The sequence below is a fragment of the Watersipora subatra genome, chromosome 3, assembly GCF_963576615.1.
Source record: "Watersipora subatra chromosome 3, tzWatSuba1.1, whole genome shotgun sequence".
NCBI lineage: Eukaryota > Metazoa > Bryozoa > Gymnolaemata > Cheilostomatida > Watersiporidae > Watersipora > Watersipora subatra.
In genome coordinates, this window is record NC_088710.1 from 2,685,121 (window position 1) to 2,704,775 (window position 19,655).

The 19,655-nt window shown below is 38.0% G+C and overlaps 1 protein-coding gene across 1 annotated transcript in view; it reads left to right on the forward strand.

Annotated features, from left to right (window-relative positions):
- Positions 1 to 19,655, forward strand: part of LOC137389599 (NACHT domain- and WD repeat-containing protein 1-like) — a 61,884-nt gene that overhangs the window by 17,549 nt on the left and 24,680 nt on the right. Inside the window, exons 13-21 of the mRNA XM_068075655.1 lie at positions 273 to 508; positions 3,164 to 3,322; positions 4,389 to 4,518; positions 5,871 to 5,970; positions 9,595 to 9,758; positions 11,594 to 11,793; positions 12,170 to 12,338; positions 14,505 to 14,666; positions 18,939 to 19,388. Of these exons, the coding sequence (XP_067931756.1) occupies positions 273 to 508; positions 3,164 to 3,322; positions 4,389 to 4,518; positions 5,871 to 5,970; positions 9,595 to 9,758; positions 11,594 to 11,793; positions 12,170 to 12,338; positions 14,505 to 14,666; positions 18,939 to 19,388 (1,770 nt within the window). The remainder of the gene's footprint in view (positions 1 to 272; positions 509 to 3,163; positions 3,323 to 4,388; positions 4,519 to 5,870; positions 5,971 to 9,594; positions 9,759 to 11,593; positions 11,794 to 12,169; positions 12,339 to 14,504; positions 14,667 to 18,938; positions 19,389 to 19,655) is intronic.

The following is a 19,655-nucleotide window of genomic DNA, read 5'->3' on the forward strand; positions in this document are numbered from 1 at the left end:
CGCACAACCCATCATTTAATGAGAATTAAATGATTAAAATATTAAAAATTATCACCAGCGACAACTACCTGCAGAGCTAACTCATAACCAGTGATGGCTACCTGCAAAGCTAACTCATAACCAGTGACAGCTACCTGCAAAGCTAACTCAGAAGCAGATCAGGAAACTAGTTTCAACTATTGCTCAGATTATGTTGAAGTTTTCACATTCAGCTAAAAGCTATCAAACTGTTTGATGTTGTGCAGCGGTTATATTCTACCATCTATTTCTAGCTTCCAAAGAAAAACAGAGAAAGCTATGGGCTGGATTGGATAAAAGAAGGATTTGCTCCTGAACAGCTTCGTAATCACATGCTCTACCTTGAGAAGCTAGTTGACAGAATAAACTCTCTTGTAAAAGAAAGTCTTGTTGAACTGTTTGAAGAGGAGAAGCTGGCCATACCAACTAACCCTTATGAGAAAGAACTATACGCAGAAGTCATCCAGCATGTCACCTTCTGTCAGCAGAGGTTAGTTTGTCCACTGTTTAAGTAGGTGTACTAAATAAGGTCAACAGACTTGCTGATTATGGGCAATATAACTCATCTTAGCTGTTTTTTGATCTTGTATACATGTACATGTAGTTCCAGACTGCCATCCCTAGGAACAGCAGAACAAGTGTACTTTACATGTCCTACATCCACGGTAGCTAGCGACATAGTGTGTCTTACATCCACGGTAGCTAGCAACATAGCGTGTCCTACATCCATGGTAGCTAGCAACATAACATGTCCTACATCCACGGTAGCTAGCGACATAGCGTGTCTTACATCCACCGTAGCTAGCAACATAGCGCGTCTTCCATCTACGGTAGTTAGCAACATAACATGTCTTACATCCATGGTAGCTAGCAACATAGCGTGTCTTACATCCACGGTAGCTAGCAACATAGCGTGTCCTACATCCATGGTAGCTAGCAACATAACATGTCTTACATCCATGGTAGCTAGCAACATAGCGTGTCTTACATCCACGGTAGCTAGCAACATAACATGTCTTACATCCAAGGTAGCTAGCGACATAACATGTCTTACATCCACGGTAGCTAGCAACATAGTGTGTCCTACATACATGGTAGCTAGCAACATAACATGTCCTACATCCACGGTAGCTAGCGACATAGCGTGTCTTACATCCACCGTAGCTAGCAACATAGCGCGTCTTCCATCTACGGTAGTTAGCAACATAACATGTCTTACATCCATGGTAGCTAGCAACATAACGTGTCTTACATCCACGGTAGCTAGCAACATAGTGCGTTTTACATCCATGGTAGCTAGCAACATAACATGTCTTACATCCATGGTAGCTAGCAACATAGCGTGTCTTACATCCACGGTAGCTAGCAACATAACATGTCTTACATCCAAGGTAGCTAGCGACATAACATGTCTTACATCCATGGTAGCTAGCAACATGGCATGTCTTACATCCACCGTAGCTAGCAACATAACATGTCTTACATCCATGATAGCTAGCGACATAGCGTGTCTTACATCCACCGTAGCTAGCAACATAGCGCGTCTTCCATCTACGGTAGTTAGCAACATAACATGTCTTACATCCATGATAGCTAGCAACATAGCGTATCTTACATCCACCGTAGCTAGCAACATAGCGCGTCTTCCATCTACGGTAGTTAGCAACATAACATGTCTTACATCCATGATAGCTAGCAACATAGCGTGTCTTACATCCACCGTAGCTAGCAACATAGCGCGTCTTCCATCTACGGTAGTTAGCAACATAACATGTCTTACATCCATGATAGCTAGCAACATAGCGTGTCTTACATCCACCGTAGCTAGCAACATAGCGCGTCTTCCATCTACGGTAGCTAGCAACATAGCATGTTATATACATCCACGGTAGCTAGCAACATAGAATTTCATGTGAAACTTGCTTATTTTAAAGTTGACAAAGAATAAAAAATCTTTAATTTAAAAAACTTAACAAGCTAACTTGCATGTTCTAATATATGGGCAAAAAGTAAATTCAAGTATGACTGCTTTGGAGTTGTCCTCTTCCATACAGTGTGTCAAATCTTTGTTATACTTTACTAGTGATAAGTGTGGATGAAAGCTTCGCAAGGTTGCACCATATTATTTATTATTTTATTATAATACTCAGGAGTTCAACAACTCACCTTCTCGACTGCTTTAAACATGTTTCTAGTCTCCAAAAAGTCTATTCTCAGTCAAATGTTAATAGAACCAACAAGAAACCATCCAGTACTGACTATTTGAATGCTAACTAAACATGGGAATCATAGAAAGTTTTGTTCAATCCTGACAGTAATTCATATGAACTAAGGTGAATTCATACTAGAGATGCATACTAGTCATTTACTAAACCAACTTTCATCTTCCGGTTACAATATTCTGCTCAGAAAATGTCAAAATAATCAAAATTACGATAGAAGTAGTTTTATAGTGCGCATTTGAAAGCATTAATAACCATAAAAATTAACAATGAAACACTTGCAGTGTAACAGGGTGAAAAAATTTTCAAATTTCATCTCTTATAACGTAAAGCTTGTGAAACTTCCCGGTCACAGGGTATCGTATTTTGTAAAAACTAATTAAACGACGAAAGCTTACAGTTTTATCATGTTTAGATGTTATAATTTAGTTTATTAGTTGCAGTTGAGTTGCATAAACTGCAAAAGTTTAGTTTTTTAGTAAAAATTTTAATTGACTTTTTTTGCTAGCAAAAGATCAAATCGAAACTATAAAATATTTTTTTTACTGTTCACATTTAATTATCTATAAACCATGAGGTGTCACTTCTCTTTATAATTCACTCATATTACGATTGAATTAAAACTCAGCACAGTATATTGTAAGCATTATCTAGCTATTCATCTCAACCATGGGCACACAACCCCTCAAGCATCGTCAGGTTCAACTTTAGACACTAGAGATATGAACATTACAAAGTGAGTTGAATGTTCTGAGTCAGCTTTGTTAAATAGTTGAAAATAAAAGTCGAGAGAAGTTGTCAATCAAATCGAGTTTATTTGATATTGGGGTCTCACAGTTGTATATAACTCTATAAACTAATTCTCATTTTATTTATCTTCTAAAGCCATTTAGCAGTCCTTGTACCCACCAATTTTTATGTAGAGCAAGAAGCTTCCATGGGAGGCAGCAACTCCTACAAAGCATCAAAGAATACTTGAGGTCAGATTCAAACCTGCCACTTACTATTTATGGCAGATCTGGTATGGGCCGAAAAAGCCTTGTCTGCCGCGCTGCACGAGACAGTCAGAAATGGTACCAGCAGTGAGTAATACTAGAGTTGCTTTCTCTTGTTGTAAGGAGTAAAGATTGTCATGTGCTTATTAATGGTCAGACGGACTTGATAAAGCACTCACTATACAATTCGTCTGAGTCAGGTGATTGGGCTGACTCAAGTTACTAAAGTCAGCACCTGCCCTGCAGCTAGCATGTGATTTTGTAAACTGTAGGCTACTCTTTAGTATAAAAGAATTTCTTTCTAGTATTTGTCTTGTATCACTTAGTAAGACTTCAAATGCTTCTTTCTATTTGTATCTATTTACTATTATCACTCCAGTTCTTGAAAAATAGTTTCATCAGTGGTTTAGTCACTTGATATGATGCAAAGGTCTGTGTATAGTTACTGCTAGTCACTGTTAGTCACTGTAAGTCGCTGTCAGTTACTGTTAGTTACTGTTAATTACTACTAGTTACTACTAGTTGGTAACTGTTAGCCACTGTTAGTTGGTAACTGTTAGTCACTGTTAGTAATTGTTAGTCACTGTTAGTTACTACTAGTCAATGTTAGTAACCGTTAGTCACTGTTAGTTACTGTTAGTAATTGTTAATTATTATTAGTTACTGCTAGTCTTTACTAGTTACTGTAAGTCACTGTTAGTCATTGTTAGTCATTGTTAGTCACTGTTAGTTACTACTAGAGGACTGAAAGTCATTGTCAATTTTTATCTTTAGATGCTAATAATCCAACTTTTTCAGTGCTTTCACAAATTTTCACATCTTTTTATGTGGCAGAAGCTGCCAGTGCTTGTGTACACACTTTGACACATTGTTGCAGGTATAATCCTTCCAGGTAGAACTGCTCTTGTGTGTTTTCACATTTGTACAGTAATCACTTCTAGTCAAGTCACTATTGGTTACAGTTTCTCATGTTAATAAGCATGTTCAACTTGAAACTCTCAGTTGTGTAAATATGTTGTAATAACGAGTGACTGATTACTTACATGTATATCCTTAGCAATAACCCTCTTATTTATAGTGCTTCAACTTTCACAACTTTTCGAGTGTAGTGCGATGCAAGAGGTGACAACTCTTGATGTTGTACATTTAACAGGGCATCTCCAGCTGTGGTCTTCAGATCATGTGGAATTACAAGCGCTTCCCAGAATATTCGACTCATCCTTCAGTCTATATGCACGCAACTGGCTATCATATACAATAGAAACCCTGCTCTTGTACCTACGGTGAGTGCTCAAACTTTCCCATCTATTGGTTTTTTTAGGCAGTTGCAGTACAACTGTTGAATGCTTCATCAAAGTCTGCAAGCAAAAGGTTAATTTAATTATAATATAATTTAAACTTTGGTTCAAAATTCAATTTATAACAAGATGTTTTGGACATGTCGTAGCAATAAAGAGAGGCTGATGTACTGTTTGAATACAAGTCTTTGCCAGGCCATATTTCGAACAATGAAAATATCAAAATGTCAAATATCATTAGGAAAAGATCGTAATAGCTAAACCTTGTGGTTGACGGTTTTGTGAAATTTCTTATGGTCATCTACTGCTCTGAACTCGGTAATAGTAAGTCAGCAGAAGCTGAAGAGTAAATCATACATACATACCTTCTGAGATTGTGAGATTTGGATTGATATGTGTTTTAACAGCCTTTCCATTGATCTCCTTACAGCTTCAGGTAATGTTCACTGCATGCCTACTTGATTCAGTGTAGAGGTTTAGTCGGGTATTCTAGTCTTCACCTGATTTTCAGTAGCTCACCTGTTACTAGCTGTCAGCTTGAGTAGGTCACCTGTTACTAGCTGTCAGCTTTAGTAGGTCAGGCTGCCCCAGTCTGTGGATGATCATACTCTAGTTCTCTACTTTCTCTGTTCTATTGTATCGTCCAAAGTTAAACTCAGTTTTTGTAACCTCCTTGTTATTTACAGCAATGCTCTGCTTTTGCATCTTTCATATATTGGAAGTTTTTTATTAAATGTTCCCGTCAGTGTTGAATTAATCGTTGATACAATCATTTTTTTTAACAACCCTTTGTGTTTGCTCAGCATAACTCCAACATTTGTCATTGCGTTTGCCTGTTAAGGTTAAACTCCCAGCTCATTATTCAATTGTCTTCAAGTAAGCAAGTTCCAATTTGGTGTCGTTGAGGAAACAATTGCAAACAATTCTTTTTTTTCATGAGACTCGGTAGTTTTCTAGAAATTATGATTACATGTAGATAACCATATCTGGTGTCAAAAACAGCATACCTAAGATAGTCTTAGCTCTGTGCTTATTCTTGAGGGCTTGGGCAAGGCTTTTACCTAGTCACCCCGCTTGTAGCCAAAGCTATGAGGCTATTTAATTTCCTTCTGTTCAAGCTTACAGAGATCAATCAGATGCAGTAATACTGACTGTTGACAGGTTGCCCTTATAAACAGTCCAGTTCTATAGAAATGATTATTTTATTCGATCTAAATCTAGTAGAACATGTTTTCAGCTTATTTGTACTTGATAAATGTCTTGTTTTTAAGACAATGTTATGGGTGTTCCTCTGGTCAGTTTAGTAATAATTCTAAAAAACACTTCCTTCCTTTCAGGGATATCGTGGTTTGGTTAATGACTTTTCTGACAAAATCAAGTATGCCAGCAGTGAGCGGCCTCTCGTTATTGTCATCGACTCTCTAGACCAACTCACAGGTACAGTATGAGTTTATGATTCTTTCTTCTTTTGTCCCAAACTATAAATCACATCAAGTTTTAATGCTAGAAAGATACTAGAAAAATTCTCAAGAACTAAGTGTAGGCAAAGAGAGTGCTGCCTTCAATATTAAATGTTTAGTTTGTCTGGTGGTATGTTTCACAGGATCTAATACGATGCATGACAGAAATCACTTGAACAGTAACCAACCAATGCCGTGTAACTAGCAGTGTGTCTAGTGGCGTAACTAGCGACGTGTCTAGTGGCGTAACTAGCGGCATGACTAGCGGCGTAACTAGCGGCGTGTCTAGCGGCGTGACTAACAACGTGTCTAGCGGCGGGACTAACGGCGTGTCTAGCGGCGCAACTAGCGGCGTAACTAGCGGCGTGACTAGCGGCGTGACTAGCGGCGTGTCTAGCGGCGTGACTAGCGGCGTGACTAGCGGCGTGACTAGCGGTGTGACTAGCGGCGTAACTACTAATCAAGGTGATTCTCTCATGGCTTACTTTTCAAAGTGTATCTTGGGTTTTCTCAACCAATCTGGTCTCCAAAATATATGTTTTTTAGTTTGTGATTTCTGTACAGAATATGTAACCTGGTTAGTTTTTAAAATATTGTTTCAGACAAGTATTAATTTCAGTTTGATGAACAACTACATGCATGTGGTGTAGTTAAATGGTACAAGCAGATGTTTGTTTGTTTGTTTTATCACTAACACTGATTGATAAAATAACTTAAATGTGTACTGCCCCAAGTCTACCGCCCCAAGTCTATTGCCTCAAATGTACTGCCCCAAGTGTACTGCCCAAGTCTACTGCCCCAAGTCTACTGCCCCAAGTTGACTGCCTCAAGTTGACAGCCCCAAGTTGGCTGCCCCAAGTTGACTGCCCTAAGTTGACTGCCCAAGTCTACTGCCCCAAGTCTACTGCCCCAAGTTGACTGCCTCAAGTTGACAGCCCCAAGTTGGCTGCCCCAAGTTGACTGCCCTAAGTTGACTGCCCCAAGTCTACTGCCCTAAGTTGACTGCCCCAAGTCTACTGCCCCAAGTCTACTGCCCCAAGTTTACCGCCTCAAGTGTATCACCCCAAGTGTATCACCCCAAGTCTACTGCCCCAAGTCTACCGCCCTAAGTCTACTGCCTCAAGTCTACCGCCCCAAGTCTACCATTTCAAGTCTACTGCCCAAAGTGTACTTCTCCAAGTCTACTGCCCCAAGTCTACTGCCCCAAGTCTACTGCCCCAAGTCGACTGCCCCAAGTCGACTGCCCCAAGTCTACTGTCCCAAGTTGACTGCCCCAAGTCGACTGTCCCAAGTCGACTGCCCCAAGTCAACTGCCCCAAGTCGACTGCCTCAAGTCTACCGCCCCAAGTCTTCTGCCCCAAGTTTACCGCTCCAAGTCTACCGCCCCAAGTCTACCGCCCCAAGTATTTTGCCCCAAGTATTCTGCCCCAAGTCCACTGCCCCAAGTCTACTGCCCCAATTCTACCGCCTCCAGTATACTGCCCCAAATCCACTGCCCCAAGTATACTGCCCCAAGTATACTGCCCCAAGTCGACTGCCCCAAGTCGACTGCCTCAAGTCTACCGCCCCAAGTCTACCACCCCAAGTATTTTGCCCCAAGTATTCTGCCCCAAGTCCACTGCCCCAAGTCTACTGCCCCAATTCTACCGCCCCAAGTATACTGCCCCAAGTCCACTGCCCCAAGTTTACTGCCCCAAGTCTACCGCCCCAAGTATACTGTCCCAAGTATACTGCCCCAAGTCCACTGCCCCAAGTCTACCGCCCCAAGTCTACCACCCCAAGAATACCACCCGAAATGTACTGCCCAGGTATTATCTCCAATCATCAATTTGACAGAATGATCGATGAGTGAAAATGAATGCTGAAATACAATTTAAACTCAAGAAATCCTGGTCACCATGGTAACAGAGATAATTCCGTGTAAACAATTAGAACGTGTAAACAATTAGACAGATTTCGCTGCTCACAAACAGCAAAAACAAAAACTAAACTAAAATGAAGTTAGAATATAAGAGGAAACGATTCTTAATTCAATATTTGTAAATGATACCAGATCATTGTTTGCAATATAAATAAACATGTATTTAATACACTGATACTGAAGTAACAGATTTTGTTAAAGGTTGACTTGCAACAAAATTCACATTACAGTTATTTGATATGAAAAGATTCACCATGTCTTACTCTGTTGTGTTGTAGGTGCAAAATATGTGGAAAGGTGATTACAAGCTCTTAAAAGCTTAAAAACGAACAGAAAATCGCAGCCAAACGAGACCGCCGTAGTTTGGATTCTCTTTCCAAAACGGCTCAAATGTGACGTAGTTGTGAGAGATGGTTTCTGTTTACACTTTCATGCAACCTTATTCGTCGAAATATTTTCACAAATATACTTCACGCATTCAATAAAGCCATGTCTATTATTCTTACGCGTCTGTTTTATCGTCATCTTAATGCTGTCACTTTTAGCAATGATATCCTATAACTTACCGTAAAAATTTGTTCAATTTCTTAGCCTTAGCTCGAAGGAGTACATATCATTGTCTGATAATCATGACGAGCCTGTTGGTCACTTGTGATAATCGAAAAGTGCTGCAGAAATTATTTGCGAAGTTTGGGTCACATGATCAGATTACGACTTGCCGATTAGACCAAACCGAAACAAAACTGTAAAGTAGCGAGCATCTATATTTGATACGGGGTCTTTGGTAAAACCCGAAGTGTTTGTCATAAACTAGTGCTACGATAAGTTTTATATTGAGCTTTTTATTGACCTTTCAATTCACATGAGACCATCGCGTGACAAGACAATAGCCAAATTTCATAGCTACGTCAGAGAAATAAACAGATTCCAATCTACGGCGGCTTTTCGTTTTTGAGCTTTTAAGAGTTTTTAATCACATTTCTACATATTTGGCACTTACAACACAACAGAGTAAGACATGGTGAATCTTTTGATACCAAATAACTGTAATGTGAATTTTATTGCAAGTCAACCTTTAAGTAAACTTGTCGAGCATTCAGTGAGAAGGTCATGACTCAGTTCCATAGAAAGTGTCTTGTAATATCACAAGTTTCAGTTTCTGAGATGCTATAGTTGGTCTTTATCAGCATGATTGTTTCAATGTTTCTGTGAACTCTCATAGATAATACATTTGATCCATGGACACACAAACTCAACACAAACAGTAGCAAAGGTACTTTCTTACACCCCATAAAGCATTCATTTGATAGCAGCTTCCTACTTGCCGTAGAATTGTCCTTCTCGTCTTCGCTCTTCGCGTCTGTTTTAGATTTTATTACCTTGTTTTGCTTCTTAGTAGCCTTTGGGTGGTCTTTAACAATAAAGTTGTTTATTAGTGTTACAACCGCTTGATTTAATAGACACACTCTATGAGTTGTATATTAACCATTGGTTCTTATAGACATCTGTAATATAATGATGCTATGCTTAAAGGCTGCTTACCAATCTGTGATTACCGAAACCCTCGAGGATACAACAGAAAAGTATAATGAAAAGGAAAGACAACTCTTTGTTTGTTATACTTGGTTGTACTTCCCATCATATTCTAAAGATTTCATGCATGCTTGGTACAATCTGCAGAAGAGCACGACTCCCGCAAGCTGCTCTGGATGCCAAAGGTGTTGCCAAAGCATGTGAAGGTTATCTTCTCATGTTTGCCAGATGATAAGTTTCAAGTGTTGGATGCTGCCAAAAAGTACTGGGGTTCTGAAGAAGCAAACTTTCTCGAAGTTGGAGAGTTGCCAGTAAGTTTTACTTAGATTGTAATATTACAGATGTAACTTCACACGTGCCTCTTTGCTGGGCCTCTTCTTTTGGTAAGTTGTCTCCTCCTTTTCCTCAGTTGTCTCTTTCTTGGGATTCCTTCTCTTTGGTAGGCCTCTTTTTTGGAGGGTCTCTTCCTTTATAGTAGGCTCCCTCTCTCCTGATGAGTCTCCTCCTTGGTAAGCTTCCTCCTCTTTAGTAGGCCTTCTCCTCTCCATGATGACCTCTTCCGAGGTGGCCTCTTCTTTAATAGGCCTCCTTCTTGTTGTGCCTACTCCTTTATGGTGGGTTTCTTTAATTTGGTTGGCATCCTCCTCCATAAGGTGAAATTTATAAACGATCTATTTCGGCATAGATGGCGTTTAGACCGTCTATTGTTAAACCGGAACAATCATGTTTTGATACAAAATTCCCAGGAATTTTGATAGGAGATTTTGTGAAAAAATGTCAGCAGTGTTCTTTTCTTCATTGGAAGAGGCCAACAGCTTTATAAGAAAAGAGGAGCTACAAACAAACGTTCAATGGTCGACGTACAAAACAGAGAAGTAGTTCTCGGAGACTATAAAATTTGGTGGTATGTAGGTCAATGTTGGGGCAAGAATTCTTTGTTGGGGTTGGCAATTTACTCTGAATGTGTAGTCAATCATTAGAGTAAATCCTAGTCTATACTTTAGAGAAACCAAGAAAAAAACATCATCATTTCAGTATTAGTCTTGCTTGGCACCTACTCCTTGAATCATTTACCCGTCTAAATAATTTTACTGACATCTCATTGGTCGTCATCTATGCTGAAATAAATTGTTTATAAATTTCACTCCTCCATGATGGGTTTCCGTAGGTCACTGAACTGTGATATAGAGCTGAGTGTTCTACAGCTGATAAAAAAGCAATTGCACCGAGTATGTTTGGGGGTACCTCACTTTACGTGCCTCACTTTGTTATACAGTCATGTGTTGAATACATGACTGATTTTTTACATGGTTGCTTACAGGTATATCTTTTCTATGACTATTCGGGTATGTAAACACATTGAGCACAAGAGGTCACAAGGTCGCAGGGTTTTAGAGTCTGTACTAGTCTATACTATATGCTTACAAGAATATGATTAAGTTATTGTTGATGTATCACTTTCACCTAGTTATATAGTTGCAACACATAAATCTGTTGCTACTATAATAACTAGGTGAACGTGTAACTATTATTTAGTTATAAGCTTGCAAGCTAAAAAGTCAGTTTGATAGGTTTGCAGTGCTGCCACCACAGTACTCCCTTAGCTGCTGAGTGCGTGGCAAGCAATGAAGTAGATTCTTCTAGAAAAAGTTGTACTGTGAAATTTCTTACCCCATCTTTTTGGTTTAGCCCACATTCTAGGATGGCCACAAGATGGAATACTGACCATTGCATTGGCTTGTTCTTAGTATTATGGCCTGCTGGGAAAATACTTGTAGTATATTTTGGTTATTTCCTTGTTTTTTATGCAAGACTGAAACAAAAACATGAACCAAAAACATCGGCGTGTATTTAAAATTACGTAAGATTAATATTACATAACATATTGCTGAATTGTTAGCGGGCTAAGGGAACTCTGCATTCACTACAGTCATACTGCTGGCATATCACAAGATTATCAGGTATATCTCAATTAGGGTAATGTGTTTCCGCCATGCTTGGCTTAATCCAGTTGTGTTATGTAGATTTTCATTGTGTAAGTTCTTATCAACACGGATTCTGTTGCATCACTTCAGTACGTGGAAATCAAATGATTCTTAGAATAAGTATAAAAAAGTATGAAAACAAACTATAACTATCTTTACAGAAAGATGATGCTGCTGTCATTCTATCCCATTGGCTAAGCCTAGCCAATCACACGCTGACGGATGACCAATACAACACGATACTGCAGGTCTACAAGGACTGTCCCAACCCCCTTTTTCTCCAGTGCGCTTTCCATGAGGCTCTCAGCTGGAGTAGCTACACTCCACCAGAAAACTACAAGCTTGCTGCCGCCGTCAAAAGGTCAGTTTTTAGATCCACAGTTACATGTACAACTTATTGCTTGATAAGATAAGACAACTCTCACAGTTTTTGTTGTTCTGTTCCTGCAGCTTCTTGTAGGACATTCCAGGTTTCCTGCAAAGTTTAATGAGCAGGGAAATTTTCATAATCAACAATTAGAGCCTTTTTCTGTTTCATATTTGACTTTTATCTTATGGAATGCGAATGACACGTTTCATTTTAATATGTTGTTATCCTCTCTACAGGAGAGACAACTCAAGACTAACATTTAATTACTTTTGCGTGGGGAATACACTAGGCCCCCAATTAAACTTAGTTTAGAATATAAAGCTTTTAGCACTTTCTTGTTTTGACCTTCTTTTAATCTTTTTCACAGAGTTGCAACCGTAGCTTTTGCTCGTCTAGAGCGAGATCATGGAGAGCCATTAGTGAGGAGGGCACTAGGATATATTACCGCGGCCCGCAAGGGGGTCACTCTGAATGAGTTAGAAGATTTGATATCATTGGATGATATGGTCATGGAAGAACTGTGTATGCAATACAAGGTGAGATAAAAAGTATGTGGAATAAAAGTAGTTAATTTTTGTAAAGGCTAGACAAAAATCTGGTTGCATTTCTATAACAATGTTTGCATAATATAGTATTTACTCCTAAATTTACATTGTGCATCAAAACAACTGACTTTATGCTATGCCTTAATATTGACCCTCTCTCTATTTCTCCCTCTGTCACAACAACATTGACCAAAGCTAAACTCATTAAAATGGCAGGCAGTGCAGGTAGTTGTAATTGTGATTAAAGCCATTTGCGCAACGTAACCGTATACTATAATCATATAACAACACTTTATAACCATTACTATAGAAGAAAGTTCTAGAAATATGATAGAGAATCATGAATTATTTACTGCGCTAATAGTCCTCTAGTTAGCAATGCTACAAGATTTATCCATAGCCTACTGCTATATTTTTGATAGATAAATCAAATATGATCATTGCTCAAGAACATGTCTTAGAACAAACATATGAGTCCTTCTTGTAGATAATGACAACCAGAGCAATTCCTGCTGTGAACTGAATATGTATGTAGTTTAATTGCGCCTAAGATGTAGGAGCCAATACAAAGAACACTTAGTTTGTACCCGTTTTTTGCAACACAGTAATAGTTTTTCATTTCTATAAATTGATGACCACTATTTACTTATTTTTATTAAATAAGTATATTAATAAAATAATAAACAATTAAATTAATTGACATTAAGTAATTTTGTTGGGCAAAATTTAGATTTGTAGCAGTCTCTGAAATTTATTTTATAACTGGCTTTATTTTGGCTACTGGCAGCTCGCTGAGTCATAAACAGACAATAGGCACAGCTAGAGCCATGAAATTGTTTTTACTAGTAGAAATAGAAAGAATGGCTGACAGGTCATGTGACCTGAAACATCAGCACAATCTTCAGAACATTGTTAACTGTTGAGAGAGGTATAACTACTTTAGTAAGACTCTTTGTATATAAGGGATAAGAAATATTGTCTGTTGACCTCTTCCTATGCAACTGGCTGGCAGCCTTTCTCAGCAGGTTCAATTGTATTGACCCAAACTGAGATTAGAGCTGTGGACGAGCATCTTCATAGAGTAACTAGCTGTGCTACCCAGGGTTGCCTAGGTATTAAAAATCAGCCTATAAACAATGAGAGATTATGAGAGTTACCCGCTACTTGTTATTAGCCTGCCACAATGCCAATGGAAAATTGGAGTACGCTTACTAATAAGAGCTACGGCTTCTCATGACGTAACACCATGACTTTTCGTCCTGATTGAAGTAGGTATTTGCGCCCATATAGCGACATATATCGCCTGGTGAACCTATCAAGCTCTGGAGTGGCTAAATTGTCAAGGCGGTAGACTGGTGAATGGGATGTTATTCCAAGATTTCAATAGCTATAGCTGGACATACACAACAACGGACTAACTTTGAGAAATATATCTATAAGTTATGTGAAGTCTATTTGATAGAAGAGAAGGTAAGATAAGAAACTAAATACTGGAAGTTTTTAAAATTTTCTCTATTGTAAAATTGAACTCTAAACCTAGATGACCATGAACCTCTCTGCCGTTCAGCTATTTTATTTACTGAAGTGCAAAAGTAGCTGTAGTTGTTTCAAGTGTTTCATCTCAATTAAAGGTTGTGCCTCACATTTCCTGTCTAATAATAATCCTTTTTTAGATCGACATTTTTGTTAATGTAAAACTTCAATGATAAGCGCAATTTTGTATTTTAATATTGTTTATTTATATATGATAAAATTTTTTTGTTATAGAAGTCCGTATTTTATAGCTACACAAGTAAAAAGTTATTTTGAAATATTGTGGATTGATGTTGTAGGAAACAAACGTGTGCATATTCATACAAGTAGAAAAATATATGTATGAAAATTGGACTCACGAATACATGTATATAAATATAGCATTGCATGTATGCACTGTAGCCCTGAACCATGCAGTTGTCAAATGCTGACAGTTGACTCACGCTGACAGTTGACACCCGCTGACAGTTGACACACGCTGACAGTTGACACACACCGACAGTTGACACACGCTGACAGTTGACACACACTAACAGTTGACACATGCTGATAGTTGACACACGCTCACTATGAAATACTTCTCTCAGAATTATTGAAATCTTCATTTCCTGACATGTTTTACAGTTGGAGATACGACGATGTCCACCAGCGCTTATTGTCCGGCTCAAACAAGACCTGAGAAGCTATGTTATGGAATTGAATGCAGACGGACTCAAAACAATGCAGTGGTCTCATCTTCAGTTCCACGAAGCAGCTGCTGAACGCTACCTGCTTCAAAGAGACAAAGTAAGTTTCATTTACACGTTTGGGTGAGTGCTTTGAACTTTCATTACGATGTTTGATGAAGCAATGCATAATAATGCTACTATCTAAAAATCAGCTTGACAGAAGTTTTGCTACACTCTCATTTCATAGATATTTATTGCGATATAATTAAACAGATCAATGAACTTATTATTAGAGAGATCAATGAACTTTTATTATATCTTTTGGGTTATAGTTACAGAAATGAACAAAGGGCTCAACTGGTAACGATTTTCCAATTCTGAGGTTGTTTGTTGTATATTATAAAAATAGAACATAATTTATTTTACTTAACCATGCACATCGGGCAACTCGCTGATTGGATGTTTTCATGTGTCTGATGGGAGTTTATAAAATAAGAGAAAGTCTGTTTCATTAACAGACAGCTTATAAAAACAGTCAAGAGCCAGTCAATAAATAATCAAGAAAACAATCAATCGATAATCAATAGTTTGTCAATAAGCAATCAATAGCTAATCAATAAATAATCAATCATTAGTTAATAAAAAAATCAATAGACAAGTGGTAGACAAATAATATTCAGCCTATAAACAGTCAATGACCAGTCAATATAGGGTCTGAGCAGTAAAAACAATCAAACACTGCTGTAATATTTGGAAAAGTTTGAATTAACAGTAATTTTAATTTAATAAATAAAACGCACATAACGAAAATAGATAAATACAATTAGCAATGTAGAAGGCTTTGTAATCCACTGTGACAAGTCCAACCTAACTTTTCCATCCTTACTTGACAGTTGTAGGAGCACAACTCCAATTTATTCCATCCGACCATGAAACTACATATAATGGGTGCCTAGGAATTAGAGGTGGAACGAGACAGGTTTTTTAAGCTCGAGACGAGACTCGAGACACTGTCTTGTAAAAATTCGAGACTCGAGACACGAGACAGTAAAATAATGAGCAATTGGTGATGATTTCACTACACAAGTACTAGCTACTTGGTATATATAAATTAATAAAACTCTTTTTAAATTGAATTTTCACCTGGTGTAAACGATTTAAATACAACATTTTAATAGTGATATGCATGTAGTTTTTGTAAACAAAAGTGACACAAACAGCTCTAAAATACCGAAGTTATATATTCTAAGAATTTTGAGCTTGATTGATCATAATTATTATAAACATATTGCTTTGTACATGTATATTTTTACCATCTATTGAATAGTTCTTACTTTTTAATGTAATGTGTAATGAAACCGATAGCCGTCGCTCTACAAAGAAATACCGCAACTAAAAGAACACACGATAACACTTTCATTCTTATCGTTTCATTATTGTTAAGTTTTGTTTGTGTATTAGCTGTAGTATGTGAATTATATTTAAATTGTACTCATGAAATTATATTAATTACTGTATACATGCACATGTATATTCTTATATTGAGCTAACAAAACGTCATTGTTAACCGAACACGGACTAGGGTCGACACGGGCCTTTCGTTCGTTTCTCTGTGTCCGGGCAAGTTTTACCCGCGATTGGTAGTATATACATAAAAGAGGCCCGAATTTTATGAAGGGCAGTTGGTGTTTAGACACGATACGATAAAATACAGACATTTTACCCGCGAAAGTCTAATTTATTAAATTGGATTATCCGAAGAGTAATTAGATACGACCCGGTATCTGTTTTAAGGACACAGAACCGAACTAAAAAATAACAGGGCCGTTGTCCGGACTACATGATTAGACTCAGTGGCCAACATAATCAGTAGCAACAGGTAGTAACGGACCGAGTATAACTTTAAAGGCAGTTGCCCGCAATCCATTACAATATATGGAGTTGTCGCTACCGCAAGAAGCCATGTTTTAACAACCGTGTGCAGGCACTTTAGTTCTATTTCCTGTCTCGAGTTTGGCAATAGTTAAGTCGAGACGAGACCGATACGAGACGAGACAGGTCGATACTCGAGACGTCTCGTGTCTCGTTCCACCTCTACTAGGAATAGCTATAGAAGTAGGCTGCCAGAGACTAACTACCCTTAACCAGTTTCATCAGTCACTAAAAAGGTCAACGATTATCTAAAACAATAAACACATTATCTTGTTAGGCAGACTCTGTTTGTAATATGTTTAACATCCGAAAGTTGTCCAATATGACTGTTACGTTGCGTTGGTCAGCTTGTCTGGCCGTTAATCCTGATGAATAATAAAGTACAACATAACTACATCAATAAATTTTGTAATACTCAAATACAAAGCTTTTTAAGTTTAATTTTTTATAAAAATTTTGTTACAGAATTCTTTTAATTATTGTTCATTCTGGTGAGAATAACAGTTTAATTTAAACCGCAATTAGTAGGCACGCTTCCCTCTTTTTCAAGAGAGGGGGTTAGGTACAGTGAGTTGAAGCTACTTTTCAGCTGCTCAACCTCCTATATGTTTTTGTTAGACCAAAGACAACAGTCTTATTAGTACAAAAAGAGGGTAACTACCGTAGTTAGTTGAGAAAACCCCAGGATGGCTTCAATAAACTTGAAACACGTGTAGCAAGGAGAGGGTGATAATTGAATCTGGTGGTGGTAGAGCAACAACATAACATGTTTCTTACTGCGCTAATGCACTCTGCTTCCTGATAAGTTGTTTGGGCCATTGATGTACTGTTTATTGCTCCCCTGAGCAAAATTTAAATCTTGCAACCATTTGAAAGGGCCTCACAGGCAGGTGCCTTATAATTGTATGCTTAGAGGTCTGAAAGCTTCTTGCTTGAGAGAATAGATAATGTGCTAGCAGTTGCACCGAGATGTCACATGGTGCGAGATACACAGGTGCCGTGCTTGCACTTGCTCTTACATGTCACATGGTATGAGATGAGTAGGTAGTGTGTTTGCACTTGCTCTTACATATCACATGGTATGAGATCAGTAGGTAGTGTGTTTGCACTAGCTCTTACATATCACATGGTATGAGATGAGTAGGTAGTGCGCTTGCACTTGCTCCCACGTGTCACATGATATGAGATATGCGGATAGCACTTTCGCACTTGCTTTTAAATGTCATATGGTGTGAGTGAGATTAGCAGGTACCGATTACTGTTTGGTCCTGCCTGAGGCCTAAACTAACTGAGAGCTCTGATGTATCATGTTTATATTTTATTGCATGATATATAATATTATGTAACAATTAGATGATAAACTGAAACATAAATTAAAATTTGGCAAACACTAAATAAGCAACCATAGCTTATCAAAGAGATAAGATTTTGTGATTCTTTTGTTTGAGGTGTTTAAGATAATGTTTTACTGCTTTTACAAAAAAAAAGATTTTTTCTCCTTTTTATTTTATCCATGACCTTGTGGTAACCTTGATAGTATTATACAAGAAAATCTAATATTCTATAATATAATACTCTTTAAATTTACAATACTCTAATATAGTATAAAACAAATAATATAATGTAGCATAAATTGATATAACATGAAATGATATAATATATTAAAAGATATTGTAAGTCAATATAATGCATTTTAATACTACATAGTAAAATTATATGCACATGTAGATAATGCATTTGTATCAGGCAGATTCCATACAATAATCTTTTTATATCTATACTACTCGACCAATGCAAATATCTCAATCTTTTTTCAGAAGCATCTTAGCTACAGTGTTTAAAAATGCTTTTTATATAAGGTTGAGATGTGTATTGTAGAAGGGCAATTCAATGGTTTTTATTTGTTAGCAACATACAATGAGCGCTTAGCAACTGATAAAAGCAAACACACCTACGCGCAGCCATTTAACCTTGATAACAAGCCATTTATAGTCTGCCTGAGTCTATGCAAACCACCTTCAAAGCTATAGATGTTTTGATTGCGAGATCAGAGACTAGGTAATGGCTTTGTAAACAATGAGACAATTAGTATAATAATTTTAAAATTACTAAATATTAACAAACTTGAATGGATGCATTTTAGGAGCGGTATTTAAATATTTGCGCATTCCGCAGCAATTTGATGGACAAAGCAAATGCTGTCGTAACTATTTGTGCATCTCCTTCAATAAAAAACAAACTAGAATTTGTAATAGGAGTTGTTGCATCACACATCACCGTTTTATGCAATATCATTCAGTATTGTGTTTTTTGCTGCTAACCTCACTACCTAAACTGGTCAGTAATCTACTGGAATTAAACTTAGGTTTTTACAATTAATGGATACACGAAGATTGTTTTCTTTTGTCACATCTCTAGTTCAACAGAGGCATTGTGGTAACATTATATTTTACTTCAGGCACCTTCTTACCATAAAGCCTTAGCGGAGTACTTCACCGGTGTTTATGGTGGGTTAAAGAAGAAGCCGACCCCATCGAATGAGGAAGGTGTACCACGCTATGTTGCAACACAAAGTCTTTCTTTCCAGCTGGAGAGTGCTGGCACTGTGTCTACCATATACAACAAGCGAGCCCTTAATGAGCTCCCCTACCATTTCATCAACTCTAACCAGTTTGATATGCTCAAATCTCAGTGTCTATGCAACTATGAATGGTTGCTCGCAAAGCTGTGCAGCTGCGGCATCAGAAATATATTTGATGACTTTTATTTGGCCATCTCTATCGAGCCCAAGGACAAGGACCTCACCATTCTGCTCGAGACTTTTCAGTTGAGCCGAACTGTCCTTGAGAAAGATCCACAACAGCTCGGTTCCCAGCTCGCTGGAAGACTCAAGAGTCTTATCATGAAGGTAGGTGCTGCCGTGTGAGGTAAGCACCGCTGTGTGCATGCATTGGGTACTGCATGAAAAACATATGACACGCTTGCAAGGCCTTAGACTCTTTCCCTTCGTGTGACAAGCAATGAAGTACCACTTTATCATGTCTCATCTCGCAGCTAGTTTACCTTGCTTGCCATCGTTTGCTTTGGACTGCGACTAGTTTCTGTGGTTTATACTTTAAACCCTCATATGACAGGATTGACTTTGTCTATTGTAAAAAATCTTGTCAGCGTGTCA